Source organism: Miniopterus natalensis, chromosome 7, assembly GCF_054644295.1.
Source record: "Miniopterus natalensis isolate mMinNat1 chromosome 7, mMinNat1.hap1, whole genome shotgun sequence".
Classification (NCBI taxonomy): domain Eukaryota; kingdom Metazoa; phylum Chordata; class Mammalia; order Chiroptera; family Miniopteridae; genus Miniopterus; species Miniopterus natalensis.
In genome coordinates, this window is record NC_142087.1 from 45754300 (window position 1) to 45772130 (window position 17831).

General features: G+C 37.9%; 1 protein-coding gene across 4 annotated transcripts in view; it reads right to left on the reverse strand.

Moving 5' to 3' along the window:
- ZNF521 (zinc finger protein 521) overlaps positions 1 to 17831 on the reverse strand; it is a 270028-nt gene that overhangs the window by 104383 nt on the left and 147814 nt on the right. For 3 of the 4 annotated variants that reach the window (XM_016195911.2, XM_087819017.1, XM_087819018.1), the window contains one exon: positions 15959 to 16043. In XM_016195911.2, the coding sequence (XP_016051397.1) occupies positions 15959 to 16043 (85 nt within the window). The remainder of the gene's footprint in view (positions 1 to 15958; positions 16044 to 17831) is intronic. The other variant, XM_087819019.1, reaches the window with a different exon arrangement.

Below are 17831 nucleotides of genomic sequence, written 5' to 3' on the forward strand. Positions count from 1 at the left end.
ACCACAGGAAACTCTTCCAAGTCCTAATGAAGCAGCAATTACATCTAAAAAGGGAGCCAAGCCAAAAAACATCCTTTTCTAATATCTCTCTTACAAACATCAGACTCCAATATATTAGCTCCACGGTTTTCATCTCACTTTTATACCATCTCTCTAAGCTGCTGGAAACATGTTAAACACAAAACAGGGAGTGGTGTACTAGTTAGTCTTTGGTGGGAAAGGTTGGCACCAGTACATGTCTGCGCAAAGACATGTGTGCATGTGTATACACACACGTACACATACAGAGAAATTTAAGTACACAAACACTCCACAAAAGTTTCTTTTAAAGAAAGGTCATTAAAAATTAGGAAACCATACTCACTGACAGAAAAATTGAATTAGACTTCAAAATCAGCCAACAATTTAAAGAACTTTGAAATAAATGTATTTAAGCCCAGCCGGTGTGGCTCAGCAGTTGAGCATTGACCTAGGATCCAGGAGATCAAGGTTCAATTCTCGGTCAGGGCACATGCCTGGGGTGCGGGCTTGATCCCCAGGAGGAGATGTGTAGGAGGCAGCCGATCAATGACTCTCTCACCACTGATGTTTCCCTCTCTCTCTCTCTCTCTCTCTCCCCCCCTTCCTTTCTCTGAAATCAATAAAGACATATTTTAAAAAAAATAAATATACTTAAAATTTTAGTTTATAACATAACGTGATAGTTCAAGATTTAGACTAGGTAAAACAGACTTTTAAAAAAGTTAAAATTACCTTTTCATTTAGAAATGAAAGCTTTTTTGTGTGTGTGCCTCTAAAGAAACCCGTAAGACTTTGAAAATTACACCACCTCCTTAAAATATACAAATACTCACAATTTTAATGAATGTATCATTACTAAGATAAATTAAACTTTTTCAATAATTAAAGAAGTCAGTGATCGACACAGCCTGGACAAAGAAAGCACTTTATACTATTTCCAGGTTTTCAACAGCACACTCAGCCCGTGCGATGGGGACTTCAGCATCACAATGCAGCAATCCTATGATGCAGGCGACACAGAAATAATGTCAAAGGCAATTCTTCACATTTGGATCTCACCACATCAAGTGCAAATAGTGAACTTAAACATGAAAATACAATTTGCTCCTTCTAAAGTATACACTTTTATCCCTTGCAAAAAACCACATTTGTTTCCACCGCCTCAAGGTACAGGGGATGGCATCTATCACGAGTGCAGAGAATGTCTGAAGGACTGAGAAGCAATCTTTTCATAATGCTGCTTTTGGTGAGGAAGTGGAGTTATGAGTTACTCAAAATTCATAAAGATTATTAAGTTTACATCCTCACAGAAGACCCGCCACCATGGTATCTCTCCGCTGTCAGCATCCCAGCCCAGGACTATTGAGAATCTGTCTCTGGTTCAGGATACTCATCCGTTTTGTGGCATTAGTGTTCCACTGCATAAAATAAAGGTTCTGTCCCATTCAAAACACAGAACTAACAAGAGCAGAAAGAAGCAAATTGCTGCCCGTGGAACGAGGCTACAATATCTCCAATGAATTTGGGGTAGTCGTTCTATCGATATTCCTTTGTGTAAGTAATTTTAACAGGTAAGTTTCGATTGCAGCAAGTTTACTCTAGGCTATCAGCTCGTGTCTGTGCCTGCTGGGCTATATTAATGATTATCCTGCCCCTCAATGCCCTCAGCCATGACCTACAGGGCACCCAACCCCTTCTGGTAAGGAAGCTTCCTAAACAACAGTAAGCTTTCCTGCGTGATGAATTCCAACCTCGCAGCTCATCTAAACTGAGCCTATGGGCTTCGTGGTTTTCCTTCTTACTCTTCACGTAGGTCTATGGGAAGTTATGAAACATATTTTTCTAGTCCTCCCAGGAGCAAGGCCAGGTTCACAGTTTGACCTCAGAAACGCAGCTGTCCTGCAAAGCCAGACAGCCTGATAGAACTGAGTATTAGTGTTCCCTGCCTGGCCTAACGCAAACCATAACACGCAGCACGGAGCAATGTTACTTATGGGAAAAGACGGGCAGTGGATCAGTGGAAGAAAAATAATGGGATTTAATCACATAAAAATATCACAGGCACACAGCTCCTTTTCAACAGCCTGTTCTCCTCAGGTGAAGGCACAATATTCTTATGAAACTAACTACTTATAATTTATAACAGAGCGGTCTTACTAGACATTTTGATGGGATGGAGTTATAGGATTCTGGACACACCCAGAAATTCTCCTTCCCATCATGTCAATATTCCCCCAGGGCTTGATTTTAAACAAACAGACAAAAATATCTATCTATGCCTTGGACAGATGTCTGAGATGTGTGAGGCTGGATCCCAGGAACAGTGCAGGATCATGTGAAAGACTGTCACAGACTAATTAAGGACACTGCTGCCGAAAAAGGAAGGCTGACCCAGCAGTCTTATTTACACAATTTCCAGCCAGAGGGCTATGAAGTGGAGCCCCAGTGGGGGCATTTCTATCTGAAACCCAAGGGCACCTGCATTAAGGAAACTGGTGTAAATGAATCCCTTTGCTCCATGACAGAAGAAAAGACTCCAATACTTCAATTATCTTGGTGTGGAATATGTGTGCTGACCTTCTTGGACTCCACATCACAAGACACAGCTACTTCTTTTTTATTATGATGATGATTATTTGCATTTCACTGTGCATTCCATTAGAAGGAGGACATTTTGAGGCAAGAAGGGTAAGCTCTTTAGACAGAAGGTAGTGATTCAAAAATTGCAAAACTTCAGCTTTCAAAAATAGCCTAAGTGACCTCTTGCAGTACTCTGACCACTCTGCAGCAAGCAGGAGGCAACCCCTGTGAAGAGCGAATTCTGGCAAAGTTCTCTCTTCACAGATGATGCACAGCTTAAGCTATAATGAGTTTTTGGGTTACAAATGCTGAACACATTAATATTCCTTGATGATAATTATCACAGTATAAGCACCTTTCCCAATGTGAGTAGCATAAAGCAACTGAAGCAGCATTTTTACTACATTTGAAACAAGCTGGAAAATGGGATTTTCTACTCTTGTAACCTGAGGTCAACACACATCAAGCACTGCATATTAACACGCCTATATGTGAACCCTGTAGCACTTCCCCTCCCTTCTGCTTCATGGACACCTTTATCCATCCTTCATTACGAAATTCTTGATAAGAACACATTTGTAATACACATAATTTCAAAACAAAATGTATTCCCCCTCTCATATGAATCCTATGTTTCTTCTTATGAGAATACACATAGCAAATAAGACCAGTAAGCCCTGTTTTACAGATGAGATGTGTCTCTGTGCAGTTGGAATGCATACTGTGGTCACTGGCTGCATATAAAACAGGATGAAAATTAGAATCAAGCAAACAGGCCCCTGGAAGAACCAAACACATTACATACAAATCTGAACAAGCTACCGGCCTTTATCTTTACACCTTCAAAGCTAATAATACTATTAAGCACTGAAAGGTTTAAATGTGAATTCTAACCCACCAACTTGACGACAGTAATTATGTCAACATCATGTCTACTGGCAATATTTTCACATAAGGAAACCAATTTTCATTCCAGATTAAAAGAACAATTATTGATATTTGGATAATAACTATCAAATATTACAAGAAAAGAACTGAGCAAGATAATCTATTATGCATCACATCAGTGTGTATGTACAATATCTATTATTCAGTATTTGTCATAGCATACCCAAAACAGATGTTGAAAAGACTTACTTACTATACCCCAATTTGATTTGATAATATGCTCTAAATGGAATATAAGTTGATTTTCCCTCACCTCTTTTTCTTCGTTTCCCTCTATTCAGTGAAAAAGAGAAAATGTCTATTAGAAAGCTCAACTGATGCTAGGAAAGCTTAAAACAATGACAACGTAAAACTTTCCTTTTTTAAAACATGCTAGAAGGCCATTTTAGTCATCTACGGAAATAATCCCAACAGCACTTTGCCTTAACAGTGGCGCAATGAAAGCCAGTTTGGACCCTTAACCCAAAGGGTGTGAAATGACTGAGGCGCGGCGTGGGTGTGAACTGCGGCACTCATTCGTGCCATGCTGCCCCACACTTCACTTGGAAAACACGCCACGCTACAACTGCTTCGAGTCCTCCACCATCATTTTTACTTATGTGCTGCAAAAATGTCTTCAAATCCCATTTGAATAGATGGCAGGGTTATGAGGGAACCTTTACTAAATATTTAACAGCACTATCGGCTTATTAAATACTATAATGCGAGAGCCATGAAAGCATGATATACGGTGCTTGCCTTTTTTTTTAAACTTAATGCTGGTGCTCGTTTTGAACACTCTGCGAGCCCATTCATCAGCAGAATTGATGCATTTTAAAAAGTCCTCATTTACTAGCAGATAAATGTGGTTAAAGAACCTTTTTAGTGTAGAAAGGACTGGAAACCTATTTGGTTTTGCTGTGCAAAATTTGCTTTACTCTGGCTAGGAAAAAACCCCTCACAAAACATTTAAAAGGCCATTTTGAAATAATATGCAAAAGCTAAAGGCACACAGTTTCAAGTAAAAGAAAGTCAGTGTATTTTTGGTTCACAGGAATATATACACACCAAAACAAGGCAACAGATTTACAGACAGCTGATAAACTACACATATTCCTCAAATCTGGAAACAGTGTCTCAAATACATATCATATAATGAGATTAATCATTGAGACTGTGGAGCCTGGCAGGGTGTGGCTCAGTGGTTGAGCATCGACCTGGGATCCAGGAGATGGCGGTTCGATTCCCCATCAGGGCACATGCCCGGGCTGCGGCCTTGATCCCCAGTCAGGAGTGTGCAGGAGGCAGCTCATCAATGTCGACTCTCTCATCATTGATGTTTCAACTCTCTCTCTCCCTCTCCCTTCCTCTCTCTGAAGTCAATAAAGATATATTATAAAAAAAAGAAAGAAAAAAAGACTGTTGAGGCATTATTGGCAAGTGACCTCACTTGCAACTATTCACAATTGCTTTTTAAAAATAATGGGTTAATATAATTTTTGCATAAAAAAAGTTCATCGGAAAAATTTTAGCCTATTCCAGTGGGTAAAAAGTAAGAATTCTCTCTGGAAAAAAAAAAATAGTTCTATTCACAAAGAGATATACTATGGTCTAATTTAAAGAGAACTCCCTGTCCACTGGAGACCTGCAGCGTGAGCATTTATCCTGTAAACACTGTAACAATGATTATCTGTCCTCTTGGTTCTCAGTGGAGACTCTTGCTTTTGCAAATGTCTTGTGGTGACTTACTAAATTCAGGCTATTTCAATTAGTATTACTGCACATTAAAAATTAATTGCATTACTGAGTGGATTAAGGTTTAAATTTCAATTCTACAGTATGTGCACTAGAAATGACAGCTAAAAATCAATGTCCTTTGGCCCACAAACGGAAGTGTGTACGGTCAAATAGCGGGGGACTGGCGTCACTGGCCAACCAGTTTTAAAAGACTTGATAGTTCAATTGAAGGTGTGTCAGCTCTAATTCTAGATTTTAGTTTGAATGCTGCACCGTAGCCCAGGCTTAGAAAAAGAAACAGAACAACAGCTGCACTAACAATTTAGAAAAACAAATGGACACAGGTACTAAAATTATGATATAAAGGGATTAGCAGTCACCCAAAATTCACATATGATTATCCCTAGGTTAAACCTGGTTCATAACTCTATTCAATAAGAACACAAGATGTCTGCCTTAAATCCACACAAATTTTTTTTTTATTAGTTATTGGGTGACAGAAGTTGGTTGGGGGCAGGAAATTGGCTCTTTTGTAAAGAGAAATTACTAATTTATACAATATTCATAATGACTTTATGTTTTAATGAAACCCAAGAAGATATTGAAAATACAAATCTTTTCCTTAAACAGTAATCCCATCGAAGTCCCTTCTGTAAATTACTAAACCTTGTTTTGGGAGAGGGACAGAATCAGTCGATCCTCCTGATTGTAGATCCATAACATTTACGTGAAATGTCTGAAAACAAATCAGTGCACTTTTATTCATAACAAATCTGTTCTTTTAAGAAGGTGAAGATGAAGAGCGTTAGAAATGAAGTCCTCGGAGTAAAGTAGCATCAGTAAAGATGCACAGAGGCACCAGGATATCTGGGTTTGGAAATGAACGGTGGCTGGTGCGCGCCTAAGAGAAAAACAACAACGATGCCTGCAACGCCCCTCAAGGTCCCCTCTGTGCTGCAAGTGGCCAACAGCAAGTTCGGCAGCAAGAGGGGAAAGGGAATGGGAAGTAACAATAACAATAAAAAGTATCATCTGGTGCAAATGGACCCCAAGGTGCAGTAGCCATCCCCGTGCAACAATCACCCTTCGCTGCAATTTACTGATGCTGCTTCATTACAATGCAGCCTAGGAAGGGTAACGCGCAAAGCGCCGCGGCGGGAAGGGCACGTGCGGCCGGCGGCCGCCGCCGGGGAGCCGGGCCGCGCTGTCCAAAGCCGAGCTGACCTGCAAAAATTAGACAGAGAGATGGAGCGCGGACACAGCACCGCGATAAACTGGGAGGGGTGCGCGAAAGGTAGCGGGCAGGAGGGCTTCCTCAGTGAAATACTAAAGGCATTCCAAATGATCGGAGTTGAAACATCCTTTGAAGAGGTAACAACTTGGGATTTTGGTCAGAGGAAAAGATACAGAAAATGATGTTTCCTGTTCGGAAAATATAAACCAGCTCTCGGTTCCCTATTCTTGTTCTCCATAAAGTGAACTTAATGTGTGGCGGTGAACTCGAACTCCGCACGTTCAGGTTGCGATTATTTAAAAGGGAAAATGATCCGTTTTCTGACTCTTGCCTGCTGTAGCTGAAGGTCTTACTTTTCAGCCAGTGCCTGGAAGATGCTGAGGCAATGTGTTACGGGGAAAAAAGAGATTCTTGCTTCACCAAGGATCATTGAGTATGTCATTGCTTAATTCTTGCTCGATGCTCCTCATTAGCATTACTCTCAAGTTTCTGGTTATCATATCCGAAATATTAAGACATAATAACTACGAAGGTGCAGATAATTGGATATTAACCAGAACATACTTGACTGGGCAGGAGGTAGGGCCCTGCTTAAACTAATCCTGAAATATATTAATCACCAATTAATGAAAGTGTTTCAAATTCATTTTCTATTACAGAACACCTCCGAGTGTCTAAGCTTTTTCTAACAAAATGACTTGGAATAACAAGGTAGAAATAAGGAATATGGCCATCCGATGATGGCATAAATTAATTCTTTACAGCCTGTTGTCAGGTAATCATGAAAATACAGTTAAAGCTTGATTACTGTTTTACAAAGTCTGATGGGAAGAACAGGGGACACTTTTCAGTATTTGGAGGCTTTGGTTTAAAATTCCAAATGTATCCTTGTAAACGGCAGAGCCATAGGTAAATATTTCATCAGAGCATTGTCATATTATGGCAGTTTTTCAGCCTACACCTCTAGACGCCCAATCTGACAACGGATATACTCTTAAGATATAAAACCAATTAATGGGAGTCAGAGAAGTCCAGCAAAGACATGCTTTGGACATAGGAAAAGGTAAGTAGTAAGAAGTTGATGAATGTATCAAGGGATTAAAAACACTGACTGAAAAGTCACCACCGCTTAGATGGAAATGAAGTAATGCTAAAGAAAAGACAAAAAGGAAGCAGGAAAGGAACAGAGAGAGAAAGTCACGTGCCTGTGCAACCACGTGGCTGTCAGACAGTCCGATACATCAAGTTTCCAATGCATTACAGATGTTGTATTAGTTTGGTTGTAAAAGCTCCCACTAAGCTCCAGAGAAAAACTTTTGTGCATATCCACAGAGTTAGGGAAACTGCCAGAAAAATATCATTCATCTTAAAGAAAAAAAATAAAATTTCTAAGTATACTGTCCTCACAGAGGGATTCTAATATCTTTCAATACTTAAAAGGTGTAGCTCCCCATACTTTGAAAAAGACTTACACTTCTATGGCAGACGAAACAAGTTGTTTGGATCAATACAAAGTAAGCAAGGGATTCAAGTGACACCATCTCTCTATTTTTCCTGCCTTTATTCCCTTAATCTGATGAAAATGGTAAGAAAACTCCTGTTATCTCAGAGCCGTGTTTCTATTCAGTTGTTTGTTGACTTTCATTTTAATAATTCTTAAATAAGCACTCAGGGCAAACGAACTGAGATATGCAGGCAAGGAGGCCCTTTTATCAACAATTTTGCCATAGAAATACACAAACATTTCAATGGCTCTTCATTAGCAAACAAATCAACAAGTGATATTTTAATGCATGACTTTATTCCCTCTCTGTGGGGACCGTAGTCGAGAGTGTGATGTACAGTACAGAGAAAGGAATCATCAGCCGCAGTGTCCCAGGGCTCCCTCCATTGAGGACTTCGCAGCCTCTGCTTAAAGAGTGCATTTAATTGACTGATAGACAGTAGCTTCTTTGTTCACAGAAGACAGCGAAGTAATGGCAGCTTGAAAATCGTACCATCTACAGGGTCTCCTGAGACTAGTAACAGGGGGATATGTGTCAGGAATAAATAAATAATCTAATTATTAAGCCACTTCCTGTCAAGTTAACTCCAATTTGTTGGCTTTTGAAGGCAACAAAACGAGGCATTTTTCCTCATTATGCTTCTCTTTTTATACCAGTGGTAATCACAGGCGGATTAAAGGGTGCCTGATTGGTTTTTTTGTCAAGGAACTGAGAAGCAGCCAACAGTACAGAAAAACAGAGTTGGGGTTAGAAGAAATTTCATGCTTGTCTCCTTTCCAGCTCCCTAACAGCCCACACGGCTGCCCCATACAGAGCCGCCAGCTGTACAGCAAATGTGCACCCCTCCAACTGAGGCCTACCGGGCCACAGGCGCCATCCTGAGAGCTGTGAGATACCTTGCAATCTTGGCAGGTAGCTACTGCTGTCATAGGCATAATTCTAAAGGTGACCTATGAAACCCCATCAGCTCACCAAATGCAACAATACAAGCAGCTGAAGTTCGACACCCACTCTCCATATTGGCTCCCTTTTCTTTGTTTACTGCTATTAATGGCTCCGAAACTCGGAAATAACCTATGGAAACAGGCCATGAGAGACCTTTTCTTTATACGTGTCTGAAATGATCCTGTAAAAAACAGATTGCGACGCATATGTGTGTAAGGATGTGTGTGAGCAGGGATCTGTGTTTTTATCTACTGCTGATGACTTTCCGTGCCCTCCATTCAGAAATGTGTGGCGAACTTCATTCAGAAACAGATATCCACATTTGATAACGGACGTATCAAACAGCGAGTGAAAAACATCCACTCACGGCGTATTCTACAGCAAGTCAAAGGAGAAAGGAGAGCCAGAGGCCCCGGCAATGTTTCTCAGCCAGTCACGTGGAATTACCCATCTGACACAGGCTGTCCTCCCTGGTCTCTGTATGGAGCCTAGCAAGGACGGTTGGCACCAGTCACTCTGCTCCAGCGACACGTTCTTCGGAGGCCCCTTTAAGGGCAGCGCGCTCTAAATCGCACCGAGAAGCCGAATCTTCAATCTGTCTGTGGGCTCAGAACCCTCAGTCCCCCAGAAAATCAACATCGCGACGAATGTCTAAGAGGCTAAGTTAGGGGCTTGTAAATTAGAAACTCCCCTAACTGCCGGTATGTTTTGTTCTTGTAAAAGCAAAGCTGGTAGGTGCAGGCTAAAATACAAAACAAGGATAAACATTCTGATTTGTCTCTTAACACGAAAATTAAGAGATAAGCTCAAAGGTTTTCTTTAAAAGTTGTTTAAGAAATAAAAATCCAAATAACTAAAATGAAAACTGTGTCTTATCCCAAAAAGATGTTTTTTTTAAAGGTTTCTTTTTCTCTTATTTCCTTTTAAATTGGCGTTGTCTGTAGGAAGGCTGAGGGGAAAGGAGCGGTGCTAAGTTCCTGTGGCCCCACTCTGCACTCGGCAAACAGGGTAGCTGTGCTCTGTTTACGCCTCTGCGTGTCCTTTTTGAATACATCTTGAATTTTTGTTAAATTGCGCAGATAATTAAACCCTCTTCATATTTACAGTCTGCTTCATTGGTACCATGAATTCTGTTTTCAGTTACTGTCTGCAAATTCCCTCTCTGAACAATTTCATACTAAGCAATAACACTTCATTTTACATAAGTTTTATCTGATGTCCCCATACAGAGCTGCCAGCTGTACAGCAAATGTGCGGTTCTCAAACTGAGGCCTACCGGGCCACAGGCGCCATCCTGAGATCTATAAGGCACCTTGCTGTCATTGGCAAGCTTTCCCTGCTATCACTGTGACCATCACTCCACACTGCACACAACTTAAAATCATCTGATTATTAGAATTTGTGGCCCACACTCCATTTTATCCTTTATTTAATCTATCCCCAGATCACACATTTGTTTAAATGTTTTGGCTGGTTTACAAATCATGCAGCCATCTGCACAGTAGGTGTGACACCATTTTTTTAGACAAAAGTTACGTTACAAACAAAGATAAAGTCATTTGAAACGCTTTGGTGTTTGTTATTCTGCCTGGTTCACTTGGACCAACTCTAAGAAATAAATAGAATTATCTGTGTAAATCGATGAACATCTATGAAAAACAACACCCAGCAGAACGCCGAGCTTGCTCCATTACCTACGTTAATATCATGACAGCTGAGGAGAGATGACCTGGCCCACTTCTCATCTCTCCTGTACAGATGGCTATTAAAGAGAAAGTATCCCTTTTGTATGGTCCATGTAGAAACCCTTTATGGGCTTTTCAAATAAGCCAGCATTGCCCACATGAGGGTAGCTTTCTGTTACCATTAAACTGCCCAGATTTCATCTTTTTTAATCCAGCTCTTGATGAAATAAGCCAGTATTTCATCATATTTAACACCAACTGCTTGTTTCTTAATTCCCTGAGTTTTGTAAGCAATCAAATGAAGATGACCTAAAAAAAATCTAATAGTCTTCTTGTTTCAAATTAATGTAAACTCCAAAGAACCTGATGACTTTGAGCTTCTAAGAACAGTGCAGGTATATACATATACATTATATATATACACACACACACACACACACACACACACACACACACACACACACACACACACACATATATATACCCACAGATATATGCATTATTGCAGATTCATTTCTATTCTTTTTTAAAAACCCACACACAAAACAGCCAATGAACGCTGAGAGTTTAAAGGGCAACACAGCCCTCTATCTTCCTATGCAGAGATCCACATCTTTGGATATTTCCCCTTAAGGCATATAAAATCCAAAACCACTATAGACCTGAAATATTGGTTTTAGCCTATGCTAAAGCAAGAGCACTCAAGCTGAAATGTTTCAGAGGTGATACTGAATGTCACAAAACTATAATGAAGATTAGTCACACAGCACACTATCCACTAAAGAAATGGAAGCAAAAGAATGCCATTTGTGACCTTAGGCATCAAGCAAATTGCAGAATGTGTAAGTGTCACTTGCCACAAAAACAGACTAAAATCCACCACACTGCACAACACTGATTTATGCATTCTTTTTGTTTCAACATTAGTGATATATATCATGTGTAACATAACACACAGCGTACATATCTTCTCATGTGAACTGTAGATGACTTGAATCTTTTCACGGTCTTTTAAAAATCATAACTATCTACAAAACACCGAGTATCAGAAATTTGAATATAAGTAGTCAATATCTTTGCCTCAGTGTTTTCATATTACCTGTCATTTGTAGCCCTAAATTCTAGTTTTGCTTTTCTAAGAAATAAATTTATTTGTTTCCCCCAAATGCTCTAAGCATCACCCTGGGTCCATCTGGGACATGCTTATTAGTGACTGTTCCTGGATTTTCCTTTCTCCCCCCAACAAAACAGGGCACTCAGCCACCTTGGATACAATTTTGCCATTACAACATGTGTCTTTCTGGTCAGGTGAAAAATATGAAAAGATAAAACATTAAGTAAAATGTCTAAATCAATTTTTAAAGATAATTCTTGGGTAAATGGTTTGTAGCCATTCCTTTCATATTCTCCACCCAAGAACTTTGAAAGGGAGGGCTGGAAATGGCCACAGCTATACACTGACCACTTGTCCTCCACCGTCCATGACTGCGGCAATCAGCTCCAAGGATAATGGCATTTCTCCCCTTTGATCATTTCTTTGTCAAGCTGACTGGCCTTCGCTGGTGAGTGTACCGCTGGTTGTCTACCACCAGCCGCTCGCAATTTGCTCACTATGTTTCATGAGACAGTTGTTTGTGGCTGTTTGGAACACATTCGTCTCTTTGGGGATTTATGTGCTAGTTGCAATGCCAACCTCTGTAGTGATCGAAATTTCTTTCTAACTAAAATAGATAATTAGAGGCTGGTAATTATTGGTCAAGAATTATCAGAGTGAAAAAATTAAGCTTCTCATAAATAGTTCTTGGCAATGACATCTCTTTATATTATCGCATGCCTAACAGCCCTTTATTCTGAACACTTACAAATTTACTCTACTGCTGTTGAGTCTCATCATTTTATATGAGGCAATCCCTATGCTGGGTTAAACACATTTAAATTCTTTAGTTTCATCTCTATCTGTGCTAAACCACACCAAATAATAATAATAACAGAAACCTCAAAGAAGAAAATAATAAATATTTACTATGCTGATAGAAAGAGACAGGAGAATAATTATTAAAGGACACAACACACAATGACTTCTTTCTGTATTCTAAGGTCAAAAGCCAGTGTAAACTATGTGAAAGGAACAAAGGAAGACAAGAAAAATTTTCTCATCTGTGCAGACTTTGAAAGAGGGAAGCCTTTCTTTTCCCCAGGAAAGCTGTTAAAATGTTTTGTAGCTCTTTTTTGTGTGTGTGTAAAGAAGAAAAGAAACCCCTAAATAGTCACTGGTCTGATTTCTTACTGAAACTGTGTCAAAATGCAGTGGAGAGTGAGGTTTTCCTTTTTTCCTTAATAGACATAACTCAAATCCCTAATGCATTTTTATTGAGTAATTATTCCTGCAACTCAGACCATGTGTCCACACCTAGCTGCAAAACGGCACTTAAAGAGCGCGTCTCCAGTATAGACGGGTAGACACATTGCTGGCTTTCCTTTCGCAGGTGTCCCTGGCCAATAGCCTGAGAGCAGCACGTCCAGAAAGAAGCGCGGAGGTTGCCTGACATTGCAACTGCATTAAAACACATGTGCTACAGAGAAGCAAATGCAACTGACTTGGTTAAGGAAGGAATTTAAAGTTACACCTCATTGGGTCATCTGCAGACCTCCTTGTTTTCCAGCAAGTGACATAATCCTTCCTTCGGACTGACTGAAATGTAAAGCAAAATCTGTAGACGGACTGTATACCTTCTTAACAAAAAAACGTTAAGAGGATTTCAGATAGCCTCTAATCCCTCTTCCCTGCTAAATGTCTAAGGTGAGATTATTTTTTGATTAGACCAAAAAAACATACACAGATACACAACCTACAAATACCTACCCTCAATGGAGGTATTTTAGTCAACAAAATAAAGCTGCCTGCCTCATTTGAAAGACTAAGTATCACACTGGGATTTTAAAAAAGGATATCATAGCTTTTGTGAGATCCTCCCGTTATAGATTCCCTCTCTCTCTCTCTCTCTCTCTCTCTCAATATTAACAACAGGAAGGGAGTTTAAGGACTTGGATGCATGGTCAACAGATAGGACAGTTAAGTGGATGCTATTCTTTTGTTTAGGCCTCAAGTGCAAGAGAATTATATATTTTATTATTAAAAATAGCATGAATATTAAATAACTAGGTCCTCTATAAAAAGGAGTAGAATTTACTTCTCTGATGGAAGGTGAATTGTTAAACACTCAGATCCCAAGAGGAAGTGAGTGTTGTATTAATTCACCATAAGGTAGGGGGGAAAGCCTTGGGAAAGCACTAATGATATAAGGAATTTAAAAGGCATACAAAGGAAGGGTGTAACACAATTTAAAAAGAAGGACCAGGACAAACCAATGAATGTTATGGACAAATGATACTAAAATTGGAAAATCAAAAAGTCCTCTCATGCCCAACATTCAAATCAGACTCTACATATACACAAAAACATTAATATTGTGGCAAAAAATATATATTCGATTGGTTCATCAAGGTCCTGAGACAAATAATAAGTTCAGAACCAAAAATAAGTTTACATCAAATACAACAAATCAGAAGCATGAACCATAAAGTTTCACTAAATTTTCCATAAGCTGTAAAAAAATGTTTTCACCGAAGCCCATGTAAAACTGTAGCATAGAAGCAGAATCATGAATGATTGCCATAAATAAACTCTACTCAAAAAACAAAGAGATGGAAAATATTAACATTTATCATTTGTCAAGGAGAATTCTTTTTTTCTAACCTATCCCCCCCTCAAAAAGAAAGCAGTTTTGAATGTTTATGTAGACTTTTTTTGAATCCATAGCAGAAAGAAGCTGCAAGAAAACACATTATTCGAATCTCTCTTACATGTTACCATCTTTTAAACATTCAGTAAAGTTGTCAATATTATTCTGTCACATTTAAGAATATACTATTTAATGTACAAGAAATTCACTAATAATAATAGTACTTAAATATGGAAAAATACAGAGATAAAATAATCAATATTTTAGTTGTTATGTGTATGTTCCATTTTGCACAATTAAGCACTTAGTCTTTTATAGGCTATAATCCTCCTAGAGACCCATCATTTGAAAACTATAAAACAAATCCTATTGAAAAACTATTAATCAATTTTCCAACATGCTTTTGAATTTGTCTTTATTAATATCTACAAGAGCCTTAGCAGTTTTGTTATGGCTGGTTTTAGAGATCAGTAATGATAGCTGGAGTAATAACCCTCTACAGAACATTCGTAGAATTCTGCTGGTTAGCGTCTAATAAAATTTGTTTACTCTGAAAACAAGCTCTGAGCCTAACATGTTGAATTTTCTTTCCTGTCTTAGAGTTTGATAATAGGAGACCTAGGTTAATTATTTTAAATATTATATCACAGTTATTTATGGTAATACAAAAAACCATGAATTCAGTATGAAATAAAAAATTCTCATAGTATAAAAATACAAATGAGTAACTAAAATAGTATAAAGAAATAGCAATTGTCATTTTACTAGTAGAATAAGATCTGCTTGATAAAGTTTAATTGGTTGGTAAAACTCTTAGTGTTATTACTAAGTGCTTATCAAATTAAAAACATAGGAGGGAACCCCAGAGGAATTACTGGATAATGGGACATTATGAATAAGTGAAAAATTATCCTTTTAGCTCTCGTCCATGTGATAAATGCAAAATCCCTGAAAACACTGGCCTAGAGTGACTTCAGAGATCTTTACCCAAACCACTTTTATAAAGATCTATGTAAAATTTGATGGGAAATAAAAAATGATTACTGAATTCTTTACATGATCTATTTTATCATGATTATTTCCAGGCTATTGAAACCACACATATAAAACAAGTTAATGGCAATTTAAATTATTTATGTTTCCCTATCACAAAAACTCACCACTTTAGATTTTGATACAAAGATGCTTAAGCAACACACAGCAGTGCCATTACCATAATAACTTCTGAAATTAAAACCTGTCTAAAACTCTATGGAAAGCTAACATCCAGTTCATTAACCATTCCTGTTAGTTTTCAATAATGCAAAAATGATTAGAAGTTTAATTTGTTAATCACCTGTGTTTTGACTGGCAGTAGATATATAATCCTCTGCAGAAGTCTAAACTAGCCCTTGCAGAAAATAAAATGTGCTAATGCCTTATCAGGCCTAATAATAGTAATAAAAAAAAATCAATCATGCTTAGGTAAGACATTGATGGTTTAACAATTAATTCATCTTTAATTCTGTTTAATTATATAGGCATTGATATACACAAGCAGGAGAAAAATCTATCTGTAATAAGGTTGAGAGTGTCACTCACCAATCATGTGATTTGCAACATGAACCTGAATATCCCATTCATTGTAGAAAACCATCTGACACTTGATGCACTGATAGGTCTTCTTCTGAGAAAACAAGTGTAAACATAATTACTTAGACACATGCACTTTAGATCGCTTTGTTTAAAAAAACACACACCAACCCTACTCACAGCTTTTTTTTTGAGATGTTGGTCTTACATATGTTGCTTACTAAACTATGGTGGGGCTACTTGGGCAAAGTTACCCAAGTTCCTTACTAAGACCTTGTGGCTTGATTCCCAACACTCTACTTTAAGTTGCAAACAGTTGAAAAAAATGAGCCACACAATTCTGGCATAATACATTTTAAAGATTCCTAAACTCAAAAACAGAAGTTAGTATTTTTTAAAAATCTGTAACACATGGCTGCTGAGTTTCAGAAACCAGTGTTTTTGAAGGTCAGGCTTTCATTCTGATCAAAATAACTGTGGTGCTGCCTCTAGATACCCCTAAGTAAAATGGCCAATAAATTAAGATTCATGGAAGCTAGCTAAGAGACTTATAGTTTATAATTTTTCCAGAAGTCTGAAATCTAGCTGATTTTTCAGAAATTAATAAGCCCTAGCATTTAAATACATATTTTCTCCTATAAGGAAATCATATAATATCTCATCATATTGAACATTCTAACACCATTTATCATTTTACACAACAGTCCTGTGTACAGTGAACAGAGTAGGATTTATTATAAATCTTGCATCATAAATAAAGAAACTGAGGCCCAAGGAAGTAGATTTGCCTGATGTCACAGTGCCCTTCAGCTGGGAAGAGAAATAAGCTCTCTTGATTCTAAATGCTAGGCTCTAAGATAAAGCAGCCTTTCTGATTTTACATCTTTGTTATTGCGTCCCACATACAGCTCAGTACATATTAGATGAACTCAATAAAGTATTGGTTACATTTTCCAGAATACAGTAACATAAATTCCTTTATGATGAAACTTGATATTTATAATTTAAATCTTCTTAGAAAACAAAATAAACCATTATGAAATAATCCATTTCTAAAATCTCCCAATTGTGAGAAAATGACATTTGTAAAATCACATTAATGACTGTTTGTTAAGGCATTCTTATAGAATTATGATTTCATTACACTCACATAAAATTATTTTACTAACAGGAGCCATAGGAAATGTCAATCTGTAAACTGCAATTAAGTTTAAAGAACTCAACAAAACCAAAGTTAACCACAAAAATTTAGTGTCCTTTCACTAAATTAAATTAGTAATTAAAACTAGAAACGTCATTAATGTAAAATTTTCCTAATTGTTGTCAATGTAATATTTGCTTCTGCAGCAGAGAATGGTATTCCTTGAAAAACACAGAAATGTAAGCATACTTCTAATGGAAGCTTTCTAAATAACCTAACGGGCTTTGTACATTAGGCATATTGTGAATTGAATGCACTGAATCTAAATCTTACAGGGACTAGAAAAACCCTGACAATCACCAAGGAAGATTTACTGCGCTGAGCTGTTTACAAGATGCTTTTGATGGTGACATATAGAGCAACATGTGTTGCGTAAATAACATCTATCCCTTTTTTAAACAATATTTCCCTTTAGAACTAGTTAGAAAATATTTCTTACTCCCAGATGACCTACATTACATATTGTTTATTAGCATACTTCTAGCATTATTCCTGATATGTGACCTTGCTGAAAAACAAAGAAACATAAACTTAATGGCCAGTCTTTTCTCTTGTTAGTACAGTAAAACATACAACATGTCGAAAACTGTCTCCAAAAATGATGACTGATGAATATGTTGGCAGAATATACTACAGCTTTTTTTTCCCCGGTCTAATAATAAAGAATAAAATCACTTGACA